General features: G+C 37.7%; 1 protein-coding gene across 4 annotated transcripts in view; it reads right to left on the reverse strand.

Moving 5' to 3' along the window:
- The window catches only part of MEMO1 (mediator of cell motility 1), a 147,891-nt gene that overhangs the window by 66,956 nt on the left and 54,535 nt on the right, over nt 1–26,400 (reverse strand). For all 4 annotated transcript variants that reach the window (XM_030920818.1, XM_030920819.1, XM_030920816.1 and 1 more), the window contains 2 exons: nt 12,902–12,983; nt 3,536–3,604 (listed from right to left, as the gene is read on the reverse strand). In XM_030920818.1, coding sequence (XP_030776678.1) covers nt 3,536–3,602 — 67 coding nt within the window. In that variant the 5' untranslated portion in view covers nt 3,603–3,604; nt 12,902–12,983. The remainder of the gene's footprint in view (nt 1–3,535; nt 3,605–12,901; nt 12,984–26,400) is intronic.

Genomic DNA, 26,400 nt, shown 5'->3' on the forward strand with positions numbered 1-26,400 from the left:
TCGCTCTGTCGCCCAGGCTGGAGTGCAGTGGCGCGATCTTGGCTCACTGCAAGCTCCGCCTCCCGGGTTCATGCCATTCTCCTGCCTCAGCCTCCAGAGTAGCTGGGACTACAGGTGCCCGCCACCACACCCGGCTAATTGTTTGTATTTTTTAGTAGAGATGGGGTTTCACCGTGTTAGCCAGGATGGTCTCGATCTCCTGACCTCGTGATGCGCCCACCTCGGCCTCCCAAAGTGCTGGGATTACAAGCATGAGCCACCGCGCCCGGCTGTATTGTTCTTCAAACTGTTTATTTAAATTGGCACTTCACTACTGTTTTTATTTCTATTTTTTTAGAAAAATAAAACATTTCCATTTTTATTAATTACATTTACTTCTTGTAATTTCAGTTCATATTCTTATTATGATGAGTTAGCCTCTAAGTACTAAGAATTTTATGATTTTTTGATATTATCCTTTGTCATTTTTTTGCAAGTATTTTTCCCATTCTGTTCATCACTTCCACTGGTTACATTATGACTTATTTTTTCATGTAATTTAATTACAATTTATCATGTTTTATACTCTTCCCAACAATGTCTCATAAACATTAAGACATATTGTGTTCCAAATTAGCTGTGGCTTGAAATGCCTCTCCAGATATGTTAATACCCTTACCTAACTAGTATTTACTTTGATGGATGATGTTAGCAGAGGTTCTAAACCAACTTCTTTTTCCAAGCTGCTAGTCAGCATTCTAACATCAATTTTGGAATAATTGCTACCTGTTATTTGTAATGCCTTTTAAAATCATATTTGTATCCCCTACCCACTTTTAAATTCTGGAAAGTGACATAGTATCATTTACATTTTCAAAAGATGATCCTGGCTGAAAAATAGAATGCAAATGGATTAATGTGGAAGTTAAGAACAGAAAGTGGTAGTATAGAATTTAACCTTTCTCATAAAGATGTTCTTTCTCTACTTTCTCAAAGCACTCTAAAGACATTATAATTCCCAGAGAGTGCCTCTTTCAAGAGAAATCAACTGTGACTGTCAATTATTAATTTTACACTTAGACCTTAAAATTTATTCATTCAGAATTAAATTATTATATATTAATTACAAAAAATAATTTGATCTGGCTGGGCACAGTGGCTCATGCCTGTAATCCCAGCACTTTGGGAAGCCGATCTGCAGATCACCTGCAGTCAGGAGTTCGAAACCAGCCTGGCCAATATGGCGAAAGCCTGTCTCCACTAAAAATACAAAAAATTAACTCGGTATGGTGGCGTGCACCTGTAGTCCCAGTTACTTGGGAGGATGAGGCAGGAGAACTGACTGAACCTGGGGGCAGAAGTTGCAGTGAGCCAAGATTGCACCACTGCACTCCAGTGTGGGTGACAGAAGCAGACTGTCTCAAAAATAATTAATTAAAATAAAATAATTTGATCACATCAGTCATCATTTGCCTCTATTTCTACTCATCTTCTTTATCTTCCTCTTCTTAGTCCTTGGCGCTCTTCCATTTTTTCCTCTTTCCTTTTGCCTTCTTTCTCACTTTCCGTTAACTTATTGAACACATACTTCCCACTTCTACGAACATAAACTCTATACCCCTCTACAAACTCCTAAACCTAATTTAACTCTGGGGTGTCCCACCAGCACATGAGTTTTATCAACAAAACTTTTGCCAAATAGAGGAAGGTTTCAAAAAGAAAAGGCTGTTATATAAACTAACTTTTATTATAGCTGCCTTATAGGACCAAGTCAAATGAAAGAAGCTTATAAAAAATCTTTTTCTTTTTTTTTTTTTTTTTTTTTGAAATGGAGTCTTGCTCTGTTGCCAAGCTGGAGTGTGGTGGCGTGATCTTGGCTCACTGCAACCTCCCTCTCCCGGATTCAAGCAATTCCCCTGCCTCAGCCTCCCAAGTAGCTGGGACTACAGTCGTGTGCCACCATGCCCAGCTAGTTTTTTCATTTTTATTTTTATTTTTTTTGTATTTCAGTAGAGACAGGGTTTCATCATATTGGCCAGGCTGGTCTCAAACTCCTGACCTCAGGTAATCTGCCCGCCTTGGCCTCCCAAAGTGCTGGGATTACAGGTGTGAGCCACCAGGTCTGGATTAAAAAATCATTTCAATTTAACTTCTATTTGCTCTTATTCATGAAATTACTTAAGATTATATATTAAACATGTATCAAGGAATAATTGTGAACAATGCTCCTCAAAACATCATAAATGAGACAGGGCTAGCCAAAACCTCACCAATTTATAAATATTATTGCTTTCTTTTTAGTAAAAGCTTGCCAAAAGTAATTTTCAATGAATTATAATAAAATGTACAGGCAATGCTACATAAAAATTTGAAAGAACAGCTATTTTGTTTAAAAACTTTGAATGAACTGCTCAAAGGCAAGTGGGCTGTGCATGATTTTCTTTATTAAATCATGGCTGCTATGAGCTATTTCTTTTGAACAACTATACTACATCTCTACTAATTCAGACCTAACAATCAGTGTTTGACAGAACTAAGATGATCACTTTACCTATTCACATAGCTTATACATCTGGCAAACTAGGGCCGGATATTGGTTCATAGCTAGTAAATTAACTGTGTAAATAAAATGAGTGACTATTCCCAGCAAAACCTCTTGTAAGTTCACAAGTTTCTTATAGAGTAGTATACTATTAAAGGAGTCTCAAGTTCCCAGGAAGTTTTTTTTTTTTTTAAGCTAATTTCAGAGCTGTCATTGAATTATTAAGAGTTAATATGCCTCAAACATCATATTAAATTCACTGTCAGATTCTAAAATATTTCAAATACCTTATCCTGTCAACGACAAATTATCCTTTCAGTCACCACAATTTTAACAAGTACAATAAAGAATTTTAAATTACGAAATGATTAAAACAGATCAGAGGGCTTTGTATTTTTCTTAAGAATGCTCATCTCTGGGTTTTCTTTCTTTTTTTTTTTTTTCTGAGACGGAGTCTTGCTCTGTCGCCCAGGCTGGAGTGCAGTGGCCGGATCTCAGCTCACTGCAAGCTCCGCCTCCCGGGTTTACGCCATTCTCCTGCCTCAGCCTCCCAAGTAGCTGGGACTACAGGCGCCCGCCACCTCGCCCGGCTAGTTTTTGTATTTTTAGTAGAGACGGGGTTTCACCGTGTTAGCCAGGATGGTCTCGATCTCCTGACCCTGTGATCCGTGATCCGCCTGCCTCGGCCTCCCAAAGTGCTGGGATTACAGGCTTGAGCCACCGCGCCCGGCCATCTCTGGGTTTTCAAAGAAATATTTAAAAAAATATATATTTAACCTTCATAACTAAACATTTTACATCCCAAAGGGAAGGTAAAAACCAGATGTTCAAACAACAACGAAAAAGTATTGAAGTTTTCGGTAACCTATATAAAGTATAGTAAAATTCATCAAAAGTCAAATCCCTCATGAAATTGACTACATAATAACAATAAGTATAAAAAGCAAATTACTTCCATCACAAAGCAATCAATTCTCAAGCTTCTCCAACTTAAAACAAAACTACATTACTTACGTAATAGACGGATCCACTTGTTTATAAGCATGGGCGGCACAAGACCCACAGTACGTATATCCTGCATGGCTACAAAACAAAATATTTTTAAACTTAATCATCAGATTCAAAATCAAGATATTCTAGAAAGAAAACCCTTTGAAATAAATACAATAACTATGGTAAACACAACAGAATTGAGAGCGTACGTTAAATAACAATGTAGTTAATGATGCGACTTCTAAAAGAAATTAGGAAACACATGATCTATACTGTGTTTACTGTGTTCTAACTCTAAACTTTAAAAATACTTTGTAATTTTTTTTTTTTTTTGTCTGAAAGACAAATTTACAGGCGTTCAAGGTTTACTTGAAGTTGCTATGTAACACAATTATTGAGGTTGGTTTTTGGTTTTTTTTTTTTGAGACAGAGTCTCACGTCGTCACCCAGGCTGCATGCAGTGGTGCAATCATGGCTCACTGCAGCCTCAACCTCCCAGGCTCAAGCAGTCCTCCTACCTCAGCTTCCTGAGTAGCTGAGATCATAGGCACATGCCACTATATATGGCTCATTTGTTATTTTTAACAGACCTGAGTTCTATGTTGCCGAGGCTGGTCTTGAACTCCTGGGGTCAAGTGATCCTCCTGCCTTGGCCTCCCAAAGTACTGCCATTACAGACATAAGCCACCTCACCTGACCTATAATTGAGTTTTTTAATACTCCTCTTCAGTAGCATTAGCAGACTATTACAGAAAAATGATAAACCAACAGGAAGTCAAGTCAGACCAAAACAAATACCCTACAACTATTATAACAACTCACTTCCTTCTGTGTCTTTAGAGATAAGATAAAGACAATTATTCTTATTTTCTCTCCATACTATTCTTCCCTTTCATCCTCTGGTCTCCAAATTCAGTCAATTCTGTTATCACCTACAGAATGACTGTTTCCTGGTCTCAAAAGGTATATGAAAAAATAGAGATATATTCACACAATGGAATACTCTTCAGCAATAAAAAGAAGTGAACTACTGACACTCAAAATAATTATACTTTTTTTAAGGGGGTAAAAATAAATACGCTGAACGGAAGAAAGTCAAACAAAAATAGTTTATTCTGTATGATTTCATTTAAATAAAATTCTAGAAAATAGCAAGGCATGGTGGCGCATGCCTGTAGTCCCAGCTACTCAAGAGGCTGAGGCAGGAAGATTGCTTAAGCCAAGTTCCATATTATAGCGAGCTATGTTCGCACCCACACTCCAGCCTGGATGACAGAGTGAGATACCACCTCTTAAAAAAAAAAAAAAAAAAAAGGCCGGGCACGGCGGCTCAAGCCTGTAATCCCAGCACTTTGGGAGGCCGAGGCAGGCGGATCACGGATCACAAGGTCAGGAGATCGAGACCATCCTGGCTAACACGGTGAAACCCCGTCTCTACTAAAAAATACAAAAAACTAGCCGGGCGAGGTGGCAGGCGCCTGTAGTCCCAGCTACTCAGGAGGCTGAGGCAGGAGAATGGCATGAACCCGGGAGGCGGAGCTTGCAGTGAGCTGAGATCTGGCCAGTGCACTCCAGCTTGGGTGACAGAGCGAGACTCTGTCTCAAAAAAAATATATATATATATCTTTTTTATAATATATATGATAGATATATATATATAAAATATATATAATATATATAAGAAATTTGCTCAAGTTTACACAGATAGCCAGTGACCAAGTAAGGACTTAAGCCAGGACTGCCTGGCTCTAGAATACATACTGTTACCCACTATAAGAGATCTTTACATGTTTGAAGGAAGAAAGGAAGGAGTCTGTGGCATAGGAAAAGCAATAAGCCTGAAAACAAGAATTCTTACAGAGCCATATACCCTATAAAACTACAAGAAAGGATGAAACTTTTGAAAACACCATCAGCTAAGGTAAATACATGATTAACAATGCAATTCAGATTTCATGGTTTCTCCATTCAGAAGCTGAAGACTTCCAAGTCTGCTTGAAGTAAAGACAAAACAGTTACAGGGAGAGAAGGAGAGTCTTAACTTGAAAAGGTCTTAACTTCGAGGCTACACTGCAGAGTATTGAAAAAAAAAAAATCTTTCAGTGCACTGTGCCTCTTTACCCCACCACAAAGAACTCTACTTCATCAAAGGAGGAAGAAGATAATAATCAAAAAAGATAATTTCTTGTACTTTCCTTTATCCTTGCCCAGAAACATTGTAATGAAGAAATTCAGAATAATAACCATCAAATCTCACTACAGATGCTGTTTTCCTACCCCTTCTCTTGCTAACAGAATCTACGATTCTACACGTATGTGGAAACGTTTTATCAAGAAACCATTCACAATAAAGGAGGCTTCACTAAAGAAATGGCTAAAGTTTTTTCTTTTGTGCATAACAGCCAGAACAATGAAAATTTAAGCTCTACAGATATTCTAATATGCACTGTAAAAGTGTGTCCCACTTAGTTTTATTTTATTTTATTTTTATTTGATTTTATTTTTCAGACAGTCTCACTCTGTCACCCAGGCTGGAGTGCAGTGGCCCGATCTCAGCTCACTGCGACCTCCGCCTCCCGAGTTCAAGCTATTCTCCTGACTCAGCCTCCCCAGTAGCTGGGACTACAGGCGTCCGCCACCACGCCCGGCTAATTTTTCTTGATGGGGTTTCACCATATTTGCCAGGCTAGTCTCGAACTCCTGACCTTGTGATCCGCCCACCTTGGCCTCCCAAAGTGCTGGGATTACAGGCGTGAGCCACCACATCTGGCCTATCTCACTTAGTCTTTTAAAAGCTCTTAAAGTCCTTCATGCAAAAAGTCATCCCCAACCAGCTTTTCCAAGTCACTGTTTCTCAACCTATCATATCATGAAGGCAAACACAAAATTATGCTTAATACCTACAACATTTTATTAGGCTAAAACCTTGCCTCTAAAAAGTGATCCTTCTTTTAATGCTTTTGCTTCTCCCTTTGCTCCTACACAGCAGACCCTTTACATCAGCAAGACCAGTTCCTGACACCAGAATTTCTGTTTTTCCCTGTGGAGCTGCAATCAAGTGAGGATGCAAAGGCCATTCATTGCTCATGAACATTTACTGGTTAAGTGACGGTTTCCCACACAGCAACCTTGCAGTGTGGTTATAATTCAAATTCTTACCATAGAAAAATGAACAATTACTACAGGACATAGATTTTCACTTGTTCATTCTGAGACTTTCAAGGTCACAGGTGAATAGTATAAATTGTCAATGCCAAGAGTCTACCACACATCCTATGTAAGGCTTTTCATCAAAGAGGATACAGGGAATAATAAAGGAATACTTAACTAGGATTCAACAAGGTCAGGTCCAATAGTCCTAGTTCTACTTAATAGTAGCAAAATGCAAAATAAAAAGTTTGAACTAGATGAAATGAGAAGACTGAACCAGACGAAATGGGAAGATCTCCTCCAACAATAAGAAAAGTCACAAGATCTACTTAAGCTAAGGTAAGATCTAAAAAGCCAGAAACTAAATTAGAAAACTTCTCTGAACAGATGGGATCAACTTGATTGACAACTGGCCCTATATAATTCGCAAATGCAGCAGCTTCCACATTGCCTCTCTCAAATTTATTTTGCTGTACCTAGTCTTTTATTCTTTTATTTTGTAGGCATTGCTCAATGGCCTTCAAGATTCCTGTTTTGATAAAAAATATCTAAGTAGATAATTATGCCCAAAAAAAGTCCAAGTTACATAGTTATTATTCAGAATATTTTCTTTTTACATAATAGAATCTCATAAATATTAAATAGTCTGAGCTAAGGAGAGTTATTAAAGTTATTGAAGTCAAATAAGAATAACCATAATGTTGTGTATCTAGATATTTTTTATACTGTCATATAGGATTTGAGACTTTGGCATGAATATCCTATGGCTTAGTACAAACAATAATTAGAGACAAATAAGCTGTGCATCCTCAGTAACTTGAAGAACTAAATAATGTACGAAGATTCATTGTCTCATGATATCCAGTGGTAGAGCACTGTTTAAGTATGCTTCACTATATACAAACTGGTCTTCTATATACATGCTTTTAAGCATTTACATTTTTTAAACTAATTTTATATTAAAAGTAATACATGCACACAGCAAAAAAGTCAAACAATAAAGGGTACACAATGAAAAGTGAAAGTATCCTTTCTTCCACTCTACTACTACTAGGTTAACTAATATCAAGTCAAACTCTTTCTAGGTTAACTAATATCAAGTATTTTAAATGTATAAGGGTGGCTTCAATATTCAAAGTACCTGTTTTATAGTAAAAAAAAAAAAATTCATCATGTTAACCAATTATTTGATTATTTTTTATATTCAGTAAGTTTCTTAAGTGATGCATATCTGTACAACTTCATTCTAGGGGTTGCTGACATATTTCTGCATACTGCAAGACAAGCAAGAAGATTGGTTTGAAGATATCTGGACGTCATGTAGAAAGGCTTTTCAGACTTTTAGCTCGAGATCATTTCAACACATATCCCTGGGACACATACTGTCTCCTACACATCAAGGTAAGGTAGTTCTGACAACCACAGTACATTTCTAATCAAATTAATTTCTTTTAAATCCTCCAAATGTGCCTGCCTTATGTCACATAGATTAGAATTCATTAAGACAGAACAACAGTTCTGTCAATATTTATTCTTTAATGATATTTATTCTATTTAATCTATATCAATATAAAAATGAACAATATTTTTAAGCACTTTCAAAAACTTGCCATTTTCACACAGCCTAATTAGTTACAACTATATCCAGGTTGTGAGTTTATTTAAGGTTTCCATGATATGATTCATGCCTATAAAGATTTAAAAAAACTAAGAAAACCAAGTACTAGAGAGCTAACATTTATAAAACTTAAAGTAAGTTTTTGATTAATGTGATTTTTCTAATTACTATATAGCATAAGACCCTTTCATGCCATACAACAATAATTTCTTATCTTTTTTTTTTTTTTTTTGAGACAGGGTCTCACTCCCATCACCCAGGCTGGAGTGCAGTGGTGCGATCTCAGCTCAGTGCAGCCCCAATCTCACGGGCTCAAGCAATCCTCCCATCTCAGCTTCTGGAGTAGCTGGGGCTGCAGGCACATGCCACCACACCCAGCTAATTTTTGTATTTTTTGTAGAGGGCGTTTCGCCATGTTGCCCAGGCTAGTCTCAAACTCCTGAGCTCAAGCGATCTTCCCACCTCAGGCTCCCAAAGTGTTGGGATTACAAACATGAGCCACTGCACCCAGTAACAATGAAATATTTATTTTCTACCTCAAAAAAAAGGTAACCTTGGAAAGGAAAATAGTTACTTCTGGAAACCATATAAGATAAAACTTGGCTATACTTAAAGTCTTCCTATGTTAACAAAATAGAAATTGCCTATGAATGCACATTTATATACATTTACATTTATATATGTTTTTATATGTTTATATGTTTATTATAACATTTATTATACATTATATACAAAGTCAGTATGTAACAGAAACACACCAAAGCCAAAACTATTTTCAAATATCCATTTTAAAATCTGGGGTAACTTGGAAATCAACATATTTGTAATTTAGGCTAAAACATTCCATTTCCCAGGTCACTCCCAATGATTCCAATTTAAAATTAATTACAAGAAGGAAACAAGTCTGGCAACTTTTATATGAAGACTAACCTCAACTTAATTATATGTTGATTCAACTCAGCTCCCAAATTTAGAACAAGTTTTAACTGGAAAGGTAGCATACCATAATAGTCAAATACCAGCAAATTGATGAAATGAGAATAAAATGTCTCTTGTGAGTTATTATAAAGAAATTATTATTAATCCATTGTTTCTCACCTAATTAAGGATCTCACTTAGGTAAATGTCCCCTCTTATCCCTGCATCAATTTTTCTTCCCCTACTGACTCACTTCATATACAAACACTTTAAAATCTCACAAATGAAATAGAAATCCTCCTTACCATAGAGATATTATCCTATTTCTCTGTTTTACAGCAAAATTCCTCAAAAAACTATCTATACTTACGTCTTCATCGCCCTCACCTCTCATTCTTTCCTGAACCTACTCCAATAACACTTTCATTTTCCACCACCCAAGAAAAGAAACTTTTCTTCTTAAGGTCACCAGTAATTTCCACATTGCCAAATCCAATTATCAATCCCCATCCTCACTGGCAGCATTTGATACAGCTGATCACTTTTTCCTCCCACACACATAAAAAGGTGGCTGGTCCAAGGGCCTAGTCCTTGAAACTCTTCTCCTGTTTATCTTTATTTTATTCCCTAGGCAACCATACCCTCTGTGATGATATATACTAATAAAGCCCTTATTTCTATCTCAAGTCTGGTGCCTCTTTGTACTCTAGATTCATATAGCCAGCTGTCCATTCTAAATCTCCATTTGGACATCTAATAAGCACCTCAACACTAACAAGATCAAAACCAAAAACCTAGATTCTATATGAACACTTCAGAATCTACTCCATACTTTCACTTGTCTTCCTCTCATCAATAAAAAGGTAATTCCATCCTTCTAGGGACAAAATTTAAGAATCATTCAGTCATGATATTTTCAACCATGTCTTTAAAAATATATTTAAACACAGGGTATCTCACTGTCGCCCAAGCGGGAGTACAGTGGTACAAACAGACCATAGCTCACTGTAGCCTCAAACTCCTGGGCTCAAGGGATCCTCCTGCCTCAATCTACCAGGTGGCTAGGACTACAGTTGCATCCCACCACACCCAGCTAATTTTTGTAGAGATGGAGTCTTGCTTTGTTGCGCAGGCTGATCTCAAACTCCTGGCCTCAAGCAATCCTCCTGCTTAGGCCTCCCAAAGTGTTGGGATTACAGGCGTGAGCCACTGTCCCTAACCAAGTGTCATTCTTGACTCTTCTTCTATCTTGTTGGTCCAACCTTTAAAACATATCCAGAATACACTACTTCTCATCATCTCTGCCTCAATTCCGCAGTCCAAGCCACTGTGTCATCTCTTTTCTGTAATTTTAATTGTAAAATAAGCTTCCTAAACTGGACTCCCTGTTCCCACACACTATAATATCTATACAGCAACAAGAGTAATCCTTTTCAAACCTAAGTCAGATCATGTCATTCTACTGCTCAAAACTTGTCATGACTTGCCATATCACTAGAACAAAAACCAAAGTCCTTATGACTACAAAACCTCTTCATGATCTAGCCCTCTGCTGCCTATCTCATCTACCAGTCTTCCCCTTGTACTGCCACTCCAGCTGCACAGGCCTCCTTGCTTCTCCTCAAACACACTAAGCATACTCTCGCCCCAGAGCCTTTGTGCTCGCTGTTCCTCAACCTGAAACCCTCTTCCCCCAGGTATCTGCACAGCTTGCTGTCTCACATCATTCAGACTGAAATGTTGCCTTACCAGGGAGTCCTATTCTTACTAATCCTATATAAAACAGTAACTCCCTACCCATACTGTCACTCTCAATCCTCTATCTGCTTTATTTTTCTTCTTAGCACCCATCAGCACCTGACACAGAATATAATTAATTGTTTGCTGCCTGTCTTCCATAGTACCAAAATGCTAGTACCACAAGAGTAGCAATTTTGATTTACTCAAAAAGCAGCACAAAGAAGAGCACTTAGCCTTTAGCCTGGTATGTAAATGACTAAATAAATAGTAGTAAGTCATTTGCTATAAGTTTTATAAAGATTAGTTCATTTAATCTTGTGTTAAAAGCGTTAAGGAAATACTATTATTATTCCACCTTTACCAGTGAGGAGCTGAAGTCCCAATGGATAAAAAAGGTGCATGTCACATAGTTTGGAAGTAGGAGTCAGGCTCCTGCACCCACTAAATGAGATCAAATTAGATATACAAATAAGGCATTTAACAAAATATTTGGTATACAAAATGCCTACCATTAATAGTAGGCTATTTATGCGTATTTACTATTTACTCATTTAATTCTGATATTGATTAAAAATGGCTATTACATATTGTCATCACTATTTACTATTTATCAGGGCACGCACCTTAACCCAATAGAAGTCACAAACAACACGCTATGAGATAAATGGCGCAGAGTAAACCTTCACTCTTCTCAGAAAAAATGTTACCATGTGTTTCAAACAGTATGTTGTGAAGGTTAGCTCTGGAAACCAAATCAAAATTAGCTGAATTCATATCATACACAGACACACATCATTAACTGTGTATGTGCTAGCTTGCAGTTCTAAAAAGCAAACTCTAAAATCCAAAGACAAAACAATCAGATTTTCTCAATTAAAAAAAGATACAATCTACCCCTCCTCAAAAATTAAGTTGCTATTCCATGTTGCACCATACTATGTTTAATATATCTTTTTCATTATAAATTAAAAATCATCGGGATTAAATTAGATATCTTTAATATTTAAAATAGAACTTATTCATTTACAGCAATGACTACCGAAATTGGCAAGTTTACCTAATGCAAAACACCCTTTTCTTTAAAAGTCAGGTTTATTATCAAAAATACATTTTGAAATTACTGCATCTGAGGAACTAAAGTAGCCAATTCTTTTTTTTTTTTTTTTTCTTTTTTTGAGATAGTGTCTCACTCTGTCACCCAGGCTGGAGTGCAATGGCATGATCTGGCTCACCACAACCTCTGCCTCCCAGGATTAAGCGATCCCCCCACCTCAGAACCCCGCCACCGCCACCCCCCGTAGCTTAGCTGGGACTATAAGCGTACTATCACACCCAGCTAATTTTTGTATTTTTAGTAGAGATGGAGTCTCACCATGTTGCCCAAGCTGGTCTCAAACTCCTGACCTCAAGCAATCCTCCCACCTTGGCCTCCCAAAGTGCTGGAATTACAGGCGTGAGCCACCACACCCAGCCAAAGTAGCCAATTCTTTTATCCTTAAGTTATAGTGAAAACCCACAAGAATTGTGAAAATTACTGAATACAATTTCTTCAGCTCAATACAGGCTTTAGTTTTTAATTTTTAGTTCAATCTGTAGATACTCATTTACTAAAAATAAACATACAAAAAAGGTTTTAAGTAGACTCTTAAAAGTTACAGTGCAGGCCAGGTGTGAGAGAGAATGAGGCGGGTGGATCATTTGAGGTCAGCAGTTTAAGACCAGCCTGGCCAACATGGTAAAACCCCGTCTCTACTAAAAATACAAAAATCGGCCAGGTGTGGTGGCACAGGCCTGTAGTCCCAGCTGCTCAGGAGGCTGAGGCAGGAGAGTCGCTTGAACCCCAGAGGCAGAGGTTGCAGTGAGCCGAGATCGTGCCACTGTACTTCAGCCTGGGCGACAGAGGGAGACTCCTTCTCAAAAAACAAAACAAAACAAAACAAAAACAAAAACCAAAGACTCACGGTGCAATAATGGCTCTAGCAGGTCTTTTTGTAGACTGTACTTGAGAAAGCCAACCTTCTAGCTGTGCATTCAGCTGCGGTCCTATAAAAAGACAATGACAAAATTAGAGTCAGCAAAGCAATGTACTACAGATAACCATACATGGCATAAAGCCCTCACTGAACTTACGTGGGACTATACTAGCTTAATGAGCAATAGGATCATCAAACTATTATGTTAGTGGGGACGTTAATGTTTGAATTTACCAACTGCACAGTCTCTAACAAGCCATATGAAAAGGCCAAATTCTGACTAAACAAAATTTGCTTTTATCGATTTACTTATTTACAGCTGTCTTCATTTCAGAGCAATACAACGTGATTTACAAGTTGAGGCAATATTTAAACAAAATAAAACAGGAAGCAGAAGACTCTCAGTATATGAAGAGGAAATAACTGAATATGTTATAGAGCACCAAAATCTGCTCTACAGATTAATCACTGAAATGACATCCACAGAAGATGATCTTTTTGAGATATGTGTATTTACTACTGATCTATTCTTCCCTCCCACTCCAGTCCCCTATTCTCACAATGAAATCCATAACCAGTAACTACATTACCTTAAAAATCTCAATTTTAAGGATCTCAGCTTCTTTACTCAATATACTATACACATCTTTCCAATTCACTACCAGAAACCTGTTAACTCCAACAGACCGTACAAATTTTTCCACTCTCCTTCGTTTCTCTTTACTTCTTACCTAGCCTGAGACTCAAAAATCCATCAACACAATAATTTCCTTGCCTGTGGCCTCACTCCTCTGCTCCTCTCTCCCTCCATCACAGTCAAAACATAGTTTAAAACCAACTTTCCACTTAACTCAGTACTTTTACCTGAATAGCTGAACGAGACTGAAGAGAAATACAACCACATAAACTTTAAAATAATAACCATAAATTTCAGCAGACCCCTGAAATGCTCAGAAATCCTATCACATTAACGTAGTGAATCTGCTCTCCTATCTTTTAGAGAATTAACTCATAGCTTCTCTCTTCACCTTAAGCCTCAATACTTCCTTCATCCCCTTATCACTTCCAGAAGATAATTGATGCTTTTCATTTTGTCAAGGAAAAACAATCAGAAGTTGGCCCAAGACTTTCCCAGTTTAAGCACTGCAAGTCCCGCATTCTGAGAAACTGCTAAATCACAAGCAAACCTGGATGTTGGCCACTCTAAATTCAGAAGATAACTACTTCATCTTCCCACCACTTATTCTGCTTTCCCTCCTATTCCAACAAATTGTCTTTGTTCCTATCAAGAGTCAAACAGTATTTCTGTACTGGACCCCATTATTTTTTTCTTTCTCAAGGATTCTGTTCCCATAACTATTATAGGTCTCCTATACCAATTCTTCCCTTTTTACTTGATTATTATTAGCATGCAAATGTGTCATACTAACACTGATTGATTTCCCTTCAACTACCTCTCCATTTTGTTGGTTCCCTTTACAACAAATTTTCTTGAAGAGATGTCCTCACTTCCTTCCACCGCTTGCCATCCATTCTTTCTTTTAAAACTTTTAATCATTAAATATTTAAACATTACAAAAGAATCTAGGTAATAATATAACAAACACACACATACCCACTGCCTAAATAAATTAAATCTTAACATTCTACCTTATTTACTTAAGATTTTCCTTGGTTAAGAAATAAATGGATCTCTTGCTGATCCCTTTGTACACCTCCCTCCTTAGAGGTAACCACTTCCTGATTTTGATGTTTATCATTCTATTCTACTTTCACTGTATATGTATCAATAAACAATACATGGTATTGTTCTGCATGTTTTCAAATGTTGTATCAATATATTGTACATATCCTTCTTCTGCAACTTGCTTTAGTAATTCAACATTGTTTTTGAAAATTACTTAAGTTGACATATGCTGCCCTAAATCATTCATTTGCAAAGCTGTACAGTATTACACTATATGAATATAGCAAAATTTATTCACTTTCCTACTTACAAATATTTTGGTTGTTGCCAATATTTCACTATTAATACATACTGCCACAAGTATCCTATGAACATGTGTTAACAGTTTCTCTAAAAGTAAAAGTGCTAAATCAGAGGGTGTACTCTTCTTCAATTCGACTACAACATTGCTAAGTTGCCCACTAAGGTAGCTGGATCAACTTATCCATCAGTATACAGGCAAATGAAAATTTAAAATAGGAGGCCTAAATCTACCTGTACTCCCCCACCCCTTTTACTTAGAGGATTTTCTTTCAAAACCTGGTAAATTCTTTCTCTGCCTGCTTAGAGATGTATGTAAATCTTTGCAAAAGCTAGCCAGCAGCCCAAAACTGCCTTTCTCAAGAACCTTATAGCCATCTCTTTCAAATGAGATCATCAAGAGAGATGGCACCCTTATCTCCCAGTTTCTGTGGGAGGACAGGGTGCCTAACTTTGGCAGGCCATCTAGTTCCAAGTTGTAAAATTACATCCTGTCATAAAGATATGAGTTCATTTTTCCTTTAGAAAAAGCCAATTCATTCACACACAAGTTTGCTCCAGTTACCAAGTGAATTTAGGATAAACTATGTGTGACAAATGATGGTATCATGTCCTGTTACTTGAACACTATTTACTATTTATCTTGAGAACATTTATGTAATGGGTTGCATCTACTTCACTATATGTAAGGGTGAGCATTCTTTTGGTCTTTGCAATCTTTTATCAGATTGCTTGTGATACACATGTCATTCTGGTTTAATACTTATTCAAAACTGAAATTGTTTCCTTTTTCTTCTGCCTTTGAAGAGATGTTTTCTGGGGCAAGCTGATTTTGGTTTTAATTGTATTTCATCATTGCTAACACAAGCAATAGTTAAAGGTTCCCATTCCTCTACATCCTTGCCAATATTTGATACTGTCAGGATTTTTCATTTTTGTCAATCTGAGTATGAAATGGTATTTATTCCTTTTTTTAAAATTTGTATTTCAATAACATGCACTGAAATTAAGCATCTACTGATTTTGGAAATCCTTCTGTATATATTTAGAACGCTACACATAAACAGGTCAAGTAAATCTGTAAATTGCCAAAGTACAAAAAAAAGTCTGACTCAGTGATTAAACGATGGAGTTCATCTTAAAATCGGAATTTAAGAACAGTTACCAAAAAACTTATACAAAGTAATTTCATTATTAACTTAAGGAAAAATAAGTCACAAGTCACATAATGACGTTTTGGTCAACAATGAACCGCATATTCCATAGTGGTCCAATAAGATAACAATACCGGGCCTGGTGCGGTAGCTCATGCCTGTGATCCCAGACTTTGGGAGGCCGACACAGGCGGATCACCTGAGCTCAGGAGTTCAAGACTATCCTGGCCAACATGGTGACACCCCATCTCTACCAAAAATACAAAAAACGTCCACAACACAGGAAGTTTACAAAACCAATGTGAAAAACAGATAAAAGCAAAGAAAATACACCTGAATTCATCCACCCCACTGCCACCAACCTCACTTATCTTTGAATAAGATAATTAAGCATATCTATTTATTATGTATGATTGCTTAATTACCTATAAAGTGTCAAGTAAAAAGGCGAATCTGAGTTCTTTCACAGAGACTAGCCAATACCTAGCAATATGGTATCCTTGATACATGAAGGATGTAGAAATATGTGCTTTGGTTTTCAAATACCACTGGATTTGAAGAAACACGGATAAATGGAAAAAGAAAAAGCATTGCTAAATCCTAGCAAAACTACTTAATGTTTGTGTGATCCTGCCCTTAAGAGGGATAAATGGGCATTTACTTTTTTGGATAAAACAGTAAAAGTAGGTTCCCAAAGAATTAAGCTGAGGTATTTCCTCAAGAAATAAATAATAAACAATGAGCTGTAGGAAATTCAGTAACACTTCTATTTGAATGCCACTTGACTCAAAGAGTATTTTCCAAGTAAGTTTATTTGCATGGTGACAAAACCAGACACTAAATGTGCGCACGCACGCACGCACACACACACACACACACACACACACACCCCTACTTTTCAATAATTCTCTTGCAACTATTAGTAGAACCATTCTAAAATAAGTTAATCAACTAAGCCAAATTGGTTTCCTATACTTCTCTATCGCTGTTTAGCCTGCTCCTCCTCCTTACTCTAGACAAAAGTCATGTGTTCTATAAACTCTTTTCAAACTTCATATGAGTATGAACCACCTGAGAATCTTGTTGAAATGCTGATTCTGATCCTACAGTTATAGAGTAGGACTGAGATTCTGCATTTCTAACATGCTTCTCAGCTGAGCAATGTTGCTGGCCTAGAGGCTATACTCCAGCAACCCATCTAGATCAATAGCTGTCATGGAATTTGCAAATCCGTATGTATACAAAGTTTCCTCTAGAGATAAAACGAAGGTCTAGATAAAGAAAATATCTATTTTAGATACCAGGACAAGCTGGTAAGAGAAACATTTCTTCACAAGGGAGCCTTCCAGTATTGCTCAAACTATTCTACAAATGTAAGTTAAAGAATGACCAACTGCCACAACCTTTTTCCATTCTTTTATAGGTAATACCTGCCTATTAGCACAATAAACTCAATCCCACATGGCTGGGTATAAGGTAACAAGAAGCAACACATAAAAAGCCAAATATAAGTAAGGCTGTTGTCACCCAGTATTTCATTATTAATCATTCTGTGAAATATGTTCAAACCAAACTAAGAAACTGATCTATAGTGAGAAATCTATAAATAATAAGATGAATAAGTCAGAAATTTTTAAACAGCGGTTCCTGGATCTCTGATTTTCATAGGCCAATAAAATTTCAAAAGAGGGCGCAGTGGCTCACACTTGTAATCCCAGCATTTTGGGAAGCCGAAGCGGGTAGATTATTTGAGGTCAGCAGTTTGAGACCAGACTGGCCAACACGCCGAAACCCTGTCTCTACTAAAAATACAAAATTTAGCCAGTAGTGGCACAGGACAGGAAAGGACGGGACGGGAAGGGAAGGGACGGGAAGGGAAGGGACGGGACGGGGCACGGAAGAACGGGGCGGGGTGGGGCGGGGCGGGGCGGGGCGGGGAAGGGCGGGGCAGGACAGGAAAGGGAAGGACAGGACAGGACAGGACAGGAAAATCAAATAATGCAAATTTTAAAAATTTTTAAAAAACTTATTCAGACAAGTATTATCATATAACTCTTGTACTTATAAAAAATACAAAAGCAAAATAAATAAGGTATTCTTAAAATTTTCCTCAACATTCACAATCTGATCATTAAATTGCTTTTTACTTAAGAGTCATCAGTAATTATTGTTTTTCCGTAGTATCGTCCTTTGTACCATTAAGAGAATTCATGATTCAACATTTTTTTGAAAGTGTTTCTCTATTGCTTTGGGACTCTCTTCCAAGCTGCTGACAAATATTGCCCACGTCTCAATGCAGTCCCTTTCTTGATCTTACCAAAAGGTATCACTGAATGATGTAACAGAAGGTTTCAGAAAACAACCCAGGGATGGTACACCTTCCGTAACTGGTATTTAACTAGTATGTTGACTGAAACATCAATGGGGTGACTTTGTGCAGTCAGTCATATCAGCAGGATTAACTACCAAATTCACATATGAACAGGCAGTGACAACTATTTTCCAAATGACAATTTTAAGTTGCCACTGACTGGAAAACACATCTCAATTTCAGAAATGAAAAAATGTGGGAAAACGTACATCTTAAAATTCATGAAATATACTACCACTATGAAAACTCCACTCACTATGATGTTCTGATATTCTTAATTTCAATGCAGAACAGTGAAAAATTCATCAAAAACCAGTATTTGGGAACCACTGTTTCTCACTACAATGAAAAGTGTTTCTGAGAAGCCTTACCAACTACAAAATCTCATTTAGTTTTTATTTTTATTGAGACAGAGTCTCACTCTGCCACCCGGACTGGAGTGCAGTGGCACAATCTCGGCTCACTGCAACCTCCACATCCCAGGTTCAAGCTATTCTTCTGCCTCAGCCTCCCGAGTAGCTAGGATTATAGGTGCCTGCCACCGCACCCGGCTAATTTTTGTACTTTAGTAGAGATGAGGTTTCATCATCTTGGTCAAGCTGGTATTGAACTTTTGACCTTGTGACCCAACCACCTCGGCATCCCGAAGAGCTGGGATTACAGATGTAACCCACCGTGCCCAGCCTCATTTAATTTTAAAAACAAGTAACACTTCAGCAGCTTTCTCCAAATCCTTTCTCTCATTACTAATGCCCTACTATGATCACACACTTGGAATTTATTGCTATGCTTTTTACAAAATTCATATCCTATTTTTAGATACATCTCAAGGGATGTTGTTTGTTTTTATATATCTGATAGGGCTCCTCACACAGAAAATAACATGCCCTTGGTACAGCACTTTAGGGAGTGCAAGAATTGTCACAGCAAGTCTGATCCAAAACCTATCCGGAGCAGTACTGTATCAAATCAAAACAAATTTAAAAAGTTAAAATTAAAATATAAAATCATGCTGTGAAAAACACTGATTGTTCACCTTGATTTATAAACCTCAAAGGTTAGGCCAAATCCAAATATCTTAGATTCCTTATTATCTACTAATTTATGTAAACATTTTAAGTATTTATTTACATTTTTGGCTACACTGTACTTCAGAACACAATGGCAGAGGGCAATTAACAATCCCAATAAATAATCTTTAGTGTGTACCAACCACCTCTTAGATTTGGCCAACTGGAAATCACTTACTACATTTCTGTCCATTCATATATAGTTTCAAAATTTTCATAGAGCTAAAACCAATACCATTGGCATTTCATACCTAAAAGAGCTACAAATTTGGAGGATCACAGTCTACTTCTTCCAGATCATTTACAAACACCTCATCTGAAAACGGGTTTAGCACTGATTCCTGTAACAGTCCATTAATTTGGATTCTCTCTTCCTACCCCTATTCACTGTTTATAAATCAATTTCCTAGCTCTGTCAAATGCCACCAAATACTTTTATAATATCTGATTATAGCATCTTATGTAAACTATTTTTAAGATCAAAATATTTATTTTTGCTCACTATTTTTTCATTAGAAAAAAAGCGTGCTCAGTACAGAAATTTGAAGAACATGGATGAGGGGAATCACAATCCCATAATTATTAAAAAATCACCAAAATTAATATTTTCCAAATTTCCTTCTAGTCTTTAAGATGATATATAATTCTGTAGCCTACTTTTATTTACATAACATTCTAGTGTAAGTATTTCCCTATATTATAAACTCTTCAAAGACACTGTATGATTAAATAATATTTCCTAATGTGAATGGACCACTGTTTCCTTACACATTAATATAAAATCATTGGGTTGTTTCCAATTTTTGAGTTATTAGAAACAATTCTGTAATATGTATCTATACTTTAAAGCTTTTTCCATATTTAAGATTATTTCTGGCCAGCACGGTGTCTCACACCTGTAATCCCAGCACTTTGGGAGGCCAACGTGCGCAGATCACGAGGTCAGGAGTTCAAGACCAACCTAGCCAAAATGGTGAAATCCTGTCTCTACTAAAACTACAAAATTTGCTGGGCGTGGTGGTCGCACATCTGTAATCCCAGCTACTCAGGAGGCTGAGACGGGAGAATCACTTGAACCTGAGAGGCAGAGGTTACAGTGAGCTGAGATCATGCCATTGCACTCCAGCCTGGGGAACAGAGTGAAACTCTGTCCCAAAAAAAAAAAAAAAAATACCATGATTATCTCCTTCTGAGATTCTCAGAAATGGACTTACTATGTAAATCAGTATGAACTTTCATAAGATTTTTTTTTTTCCCTTTTTTTGAGACAGTCTCACTCTGTCACCCAAGCTGGAATGCAGGGGCACGATCTTGGTTCACTGCAACCTCCGCCTCCCAAGTTCAAGCGATTCTCCTGCCTCAGCATCCCGAGTAGCTGAGATTATAGACGTGCGCCATCAGGTCCAGCTCATTTTTTGTATTTTTAGTAGAGATGGGGTTTCACCATGTTGGTCAGGCTGGTCTCAAACTCCTGACCTCAAATGATGTGCCCGCCTTGGCATCCCAAAGTACTGAGATTATAGGTGTGAGCCACCATGCCCAGCCCCTTTATAAGACTTTGATACATATATTCAAAATGTTATCCAAAACTGCATCCATTCCAAATGATGCATGACAAGGCCTATTTTGCCATAATCTCGCTACTCTCCTCCAAATAATATTTTGAAAAATTAACTCATTTAACCCATGCTCCCATTTGATAAAATTAAAATCTAACGTCCCACTCCTCAATGATATTTGGCATTTCGAAATAAGTTCAATATTATGATTTCTTAAAATCAAAGCCATTTTAAATTCTAAGACAAAGGTATTTTGACTTCTAAGATATTTATTTGCTACTTGGGACACGTATAGCAACATGATTGTTGAGTCTTCTTGCCAGCCACAAGTTATCCATCACTAACACAGAGGGAACAACTAGTATCTATCAATCTTTACAGAAGACAAACCAATTTCAACACCAAGCTTATTGTGCTGCACTATAGTGTTATTTTAAATTATCCACAATCCTGAAAATGTTTACACGCTCCTGCCTTTAAATCTTTTTAACTAATGAGGTATGATTTTTCATCCTTTCAGAAATCATAACTCTTGGCCAGGCTTTGTGGCTCATGCCTATAATCCTAGCACTTTGGAAGGCCGAGGTGGGAGGATCACTTGAAGCCAGAAATTCGTGATCAGCCTGGTCAACATAGTGAGACCCCTGTTTAACATACCAAGACCTTATCTCTATTTTTGTAAAAATTAAATTTAAAAAAAAATCATAATTCTTACTCCTGTAACAGTCAAAAAGTAGTCTATAGACCAGAATCACGTAATGTGTTTATTTAAGAAAGATCCCAGCCAGGCACAGTGGCTCACACCTATAATCCCAGCACTTTGGGAAGCCAAGGCAGGTGGATCATCTGAAGTCAGGAGTTCGAAATCAGCCTGACCAACATGGTGAAACTCTGTCTCTACTAAAAAGACAAAGAATTAGCAGGGCATAGTGGCGCACGCATGTCATCTCAGCTACTCGGGAGGCTGAGACAGGAGAATCGCTTGAACCCAGGAGGCGGAGGTTTCAGTAAGACGAGATAATGCCACTGCACTCCAGTCTGGGCAGTAATAGCGAAACTCTGTCTCAAAAGGGAGGCGGGGGAAGGGGTGGGGGAGGAGGAGGGAGACGGGAAGAGAAGGAAAAAAGAAAGAAAGATCCCTAGGTTTTATCTCAGAGATGTGCTGCTACAATCTCTGGGATTGCAACCAGGAATTTTTAACAACCTCTGCAGGAAACACCGCTGCACATTAAAATGTGACACTGGGCGCAGTGGCTCATGCCTGTAATCCCAGTACTTTGAAAGTCCAAAGTCATAGGATCACTTGAGCTCAGAAGTTCAAAACCTGCCTGGGCAACATGGTGAAACCCCATCTCTACAAAAAAGTACAAAAATTAGCCAGGTGTGGTGGTGCATGCCTGTAGCGCCAGCTACTCCAGGGCTGAGGCAGGAAGATCACTTGAGCCCAGGAGGTCAAATATGCAGTGAGACCCTGTCTCAAAAAAAAAAAAAAAAAAAAAACAATCAAACAAATGTGAGGCCCACTGCCTTAAAGGAGTTTATTTGCACATGCTCTATTCTCAATGAATGCAGCTAACAGACTCCTGGAAGGTTTATACCAGAGATTTTTCAGCATAATTGAGAAATCATATAGTCTATAAATTAGAAATAAATACATTAATTTTACCTCCAAGCTACTTTGAAGCCTTAAGTAACTCCCTTGTTTCTTAGACTCACTTCAATTAATTCCTCTCCAGCTTTTCCAAATAACACTGATAAGGGAAGAAAATAAAACTCAGACTCTTAGACCCTAGGTGACACTTAAATTCAAAATTATCTTTTAAAATCTTCTGTTTTAGTCTAAAAATTCATGAGAATGTTCCAGTCTAACTGAAAATACCTTTTTTTTTTTTTTTTTTTTTGCAATGGAGTTTTGCTCTTACTGCTCAGACTGGAGTGCAATGGGGCGATCTCAGCTCACTGCAACCTCCACCTCTGGGGTTCAAATGATTCTCTAGCCTCAGCCTCCCAAGTAGCTAAGATTATAAGCATGTGCCACCAGGCCCGACTAATTTTGTATATTCAGTAAAGATGCGGTTTTACCATGTTGGTCAGGTTTGTCTTGAACTCTTGACCTCAGGTGATCCACCAGCCTCGGCCCCCCAAAGGGCTGGTAGTACAGGCGTGAGCCACCACGCTCGGCCATCCATGTTTATTTCAATATTCCTCCATGCTCCTATTTCCAATTTAAATGAAGGCTTCAAAAAGACCATGTCTACCCTCTGGCAAAAGGGTCCAGTACTCTAGTGAGGGAAATATAAATCTGGACATAAAAAGCAACCACCTCAAGTAACACAAATGCTTGAAGTTGAGTCCACAGCACTTCCCTAAAACAGATCTAAACAGAAATCATTATTTCCTTCCAAATGCAGGTAGCATATTTCTTTTTTCTTTATTTTTTGGAGTTTACAATAAGTCCATAGTAGTAATCGGGATAATTCAGTACTCAAATCCTAAAACAAAAACATAATATGTGGAAAAATAAAGTAAGTCTGCCTGACTGGAAAGAATCAGGACTAGGATAACACTTCCCACACAAGGCAGCACTTCTTATGCAATTTCTTTAAAAAAAAGAAGAAGTTTCTTAAGAGAAAATGAAAAGTTAGAATTTTTATTTTTCATATATTTCCACCACAAAACAGATTTGTAAACATTAAGCACTGTCTCACCCTATTCAGTGTGATACAGATTTCCTTCTGTAAGAGCTTTCACTCACAGTTTGATTAGGAGAAGCAGATCACGCCCAGTGGATGACACCATGTAAAATGTGGCAAGAGAGGTTCTAATGATTGCACATGGGTGAGCTGACAGAACAAACAATTTGAAAACTGAATAGTTAGTCAAAAATAAACTAGTTAAATTCTGGCAGACTCTAAACCAGAATATTAAGCAACCGGAAAACAATGAAGCAAAATTTTATGAACCTCTATGGAACATCTTTTAATTGTGGGGGAAGAACAAGCATTATACAGAACAGAAGGTACAATATGTTGCCATTTTTATGTGTGCATATATATCATACATGATTATGTATTGGTTTGTATTTATGTAGAATATCTCTGGAGGAACACAAAAGAAATGTGTAGGCCGGGTGCAGTGGCTCACGCCTGTAATCTCAGCACTTTGGGAGGCCAAGGCAGGCGGATCACGAGGTCAAGAGATCGAGACCATCCTGGCCAACATGGTGAAACTCCATCTCCACTAAAAATACAAAAATTAGCTGGGGTGATGGCACGTGCTTGTAGTCCCAACTACTTGGGAGGCTGAAGCAGGAGAATCACTTGAACCAGGGAGGTGGAGGTGGCGGTGAACTGAGATCGTGCCATTGCACTCCAGCCTAAGCAACAAAAGCGAAATTCCATCTCAAAAAAAAAAAAAAAGAAATGTGTAACAGTTACTGCATCCTGAAGAGGGAACAAAGAGAGACACTCCGCTTTTCACTCTATACTCTTTCCGATCGTTTGTATTTTGCACTACATACATGTATTATCTATCAAAAAATTAAGTAATAAAAATTATGGTGCAATCATATAACAGAATACTATAAAGTCATAAACAATGATGCTGTGAGATATGTTTACTAATGTGGAAAAAGGCCTCTGAATGCTAAACCTGGCTAAAAACAAGTCATTGTTGAACCTAAGACAATAGCTACATTAATAATCTAGGTTAAAATGCATAAAACCAAACTTTTAAGAATTGCTGTTTAACAAATAACATATAGATTACAGCAATTAGATATATCATATGTGGGCCAAGGTGACCAAGTTTCCCTATTAGCAAAAAGGAACTTTCTCCTTTTACTTTCCTAAGTATGATATCCATCACCAAATATCTGGTAGAAAGAAGCAGAGAACATGAAAATATTCTAGAAAAGCACAATCTAGAGAACATGAAACACCTTATTAATATATTTCTTCATAATTCTTCTCTAATGAACAAAATTAATAGTTACAGCAGTTTTATTTGTCTAGCAAGGGCTTCAGCTATGCTCCACTCTGACTTCGTCAGCATTTACAGATAATCTAGAGAAGTTAAATTGCCTTCTGAAGTAATTAACTATAATGTGATACAATATTTGGTTTTGTGCATTTGTTGTGGCATGTTGAGGTCTGTTTCCTTCTTTCACTAAGCACTAGTACTGCAAGTGCCAGCTCATCTATCTAAAAAGTTTCTGATTTAGCAACCGTAAGATGCCCAAAAAAGAATCCCAGCAACCTCTGCCCTTATAACTGGCCAAGAAACATGTCTACTGTGGACTGAGTGATGGGAAATGGGCATGCCAGGTTTCAGATGTACAGGGGAATAAAAAAAAAGGTAATCAGATACAACAGCCATCACTATAAAAGACTTTCCAGAGGGTTGTGATATTGATAAATTAGGGGGAAAACTAACTTTGGAAACAAAGGGCACAGTTAAACATAAAAGTTGAGTTGTATGTGTGTATCCACTCTGCTAAACACCTTCTTTTTAAAGTCGTTGGTGCTTGAGCATGACTGAGGCTCTGACCTTTTCTGATATGACGCTGAAGCAGATGTGTTAATATAAAAAAAAAAAGGTGCCTGGATTGAAGTGGTACCTCTCCAATTAACAGCAAATCATAACAGAAAAGGTCAGAGCCTCAGTCATGCTCAAGCACCAACAATTTTCAAAGGATTCTAAAACGCCGTGGCACTTTCTGTTAAACCATAGTCAACACAAAACTTCTATTTAAGAAATAAGAACCTCCTCCTGCTCTTAGGCCGATTCAGTAAATGAATTAAGTAAATAACCAATCAACTAACCTCAATTTTGTAAAAGCCACCACCATCTCCCAAACTGTGTGTGGTGTTTTGTTTTGTTTTGTTTTGTTTTGTTTCATTTTGTTTTGAGACAAGCTCTGGTTCTATCACCCAGGCCGGAATGCAGTGGCACGATCTCAGTTCAGCGCAACCTCCGCCTCCCTGGCTCAAGTCATCCTTCTGCCTCAGACTCCTGAGTAGCTGGGACCACAGGTATGCGACACCACGCCTGGTTAATTTTTATTTTTAGTAGAGATGGGGTTTCACCATGTTGACCAAGCTGTTCTCAAACTCCTGGGCTCAAGCAATCCATCCGCCTCAGCCTCACAAAGTGCTGGGATTACAGGCATGACCCACTGTGCCCAGCCCAAACTGTGTTAATTAAAGTTAGACTAAAACTGTGTGCCTAAAGAAATTGAAGGGGGATAAGAGAAAGAGTCAATGATTATTAAAATGGGGCTAGATGAATAATAATACCAGTACCAATAACAAGATAAAGGAAGGCCATGAAGCTTGTTCTAAGATG

This window comes from Rhinopithecus roxellana, chromosome 17 (assembly GCF_007565055.1).
Source record: "Rhinopithecus roxellana isolate Shanxi Qingling chromosome 17, ASM756505v1, whole genome shotgun sequence".
Classification (NCBI taxonomy): domain Eukaryota; kingdom Metazoa; phylum Chordata; class Mammalia; order Primates; family Cercopithecidae; genus Rhinopithecus; species Rhinopithecus roxellana.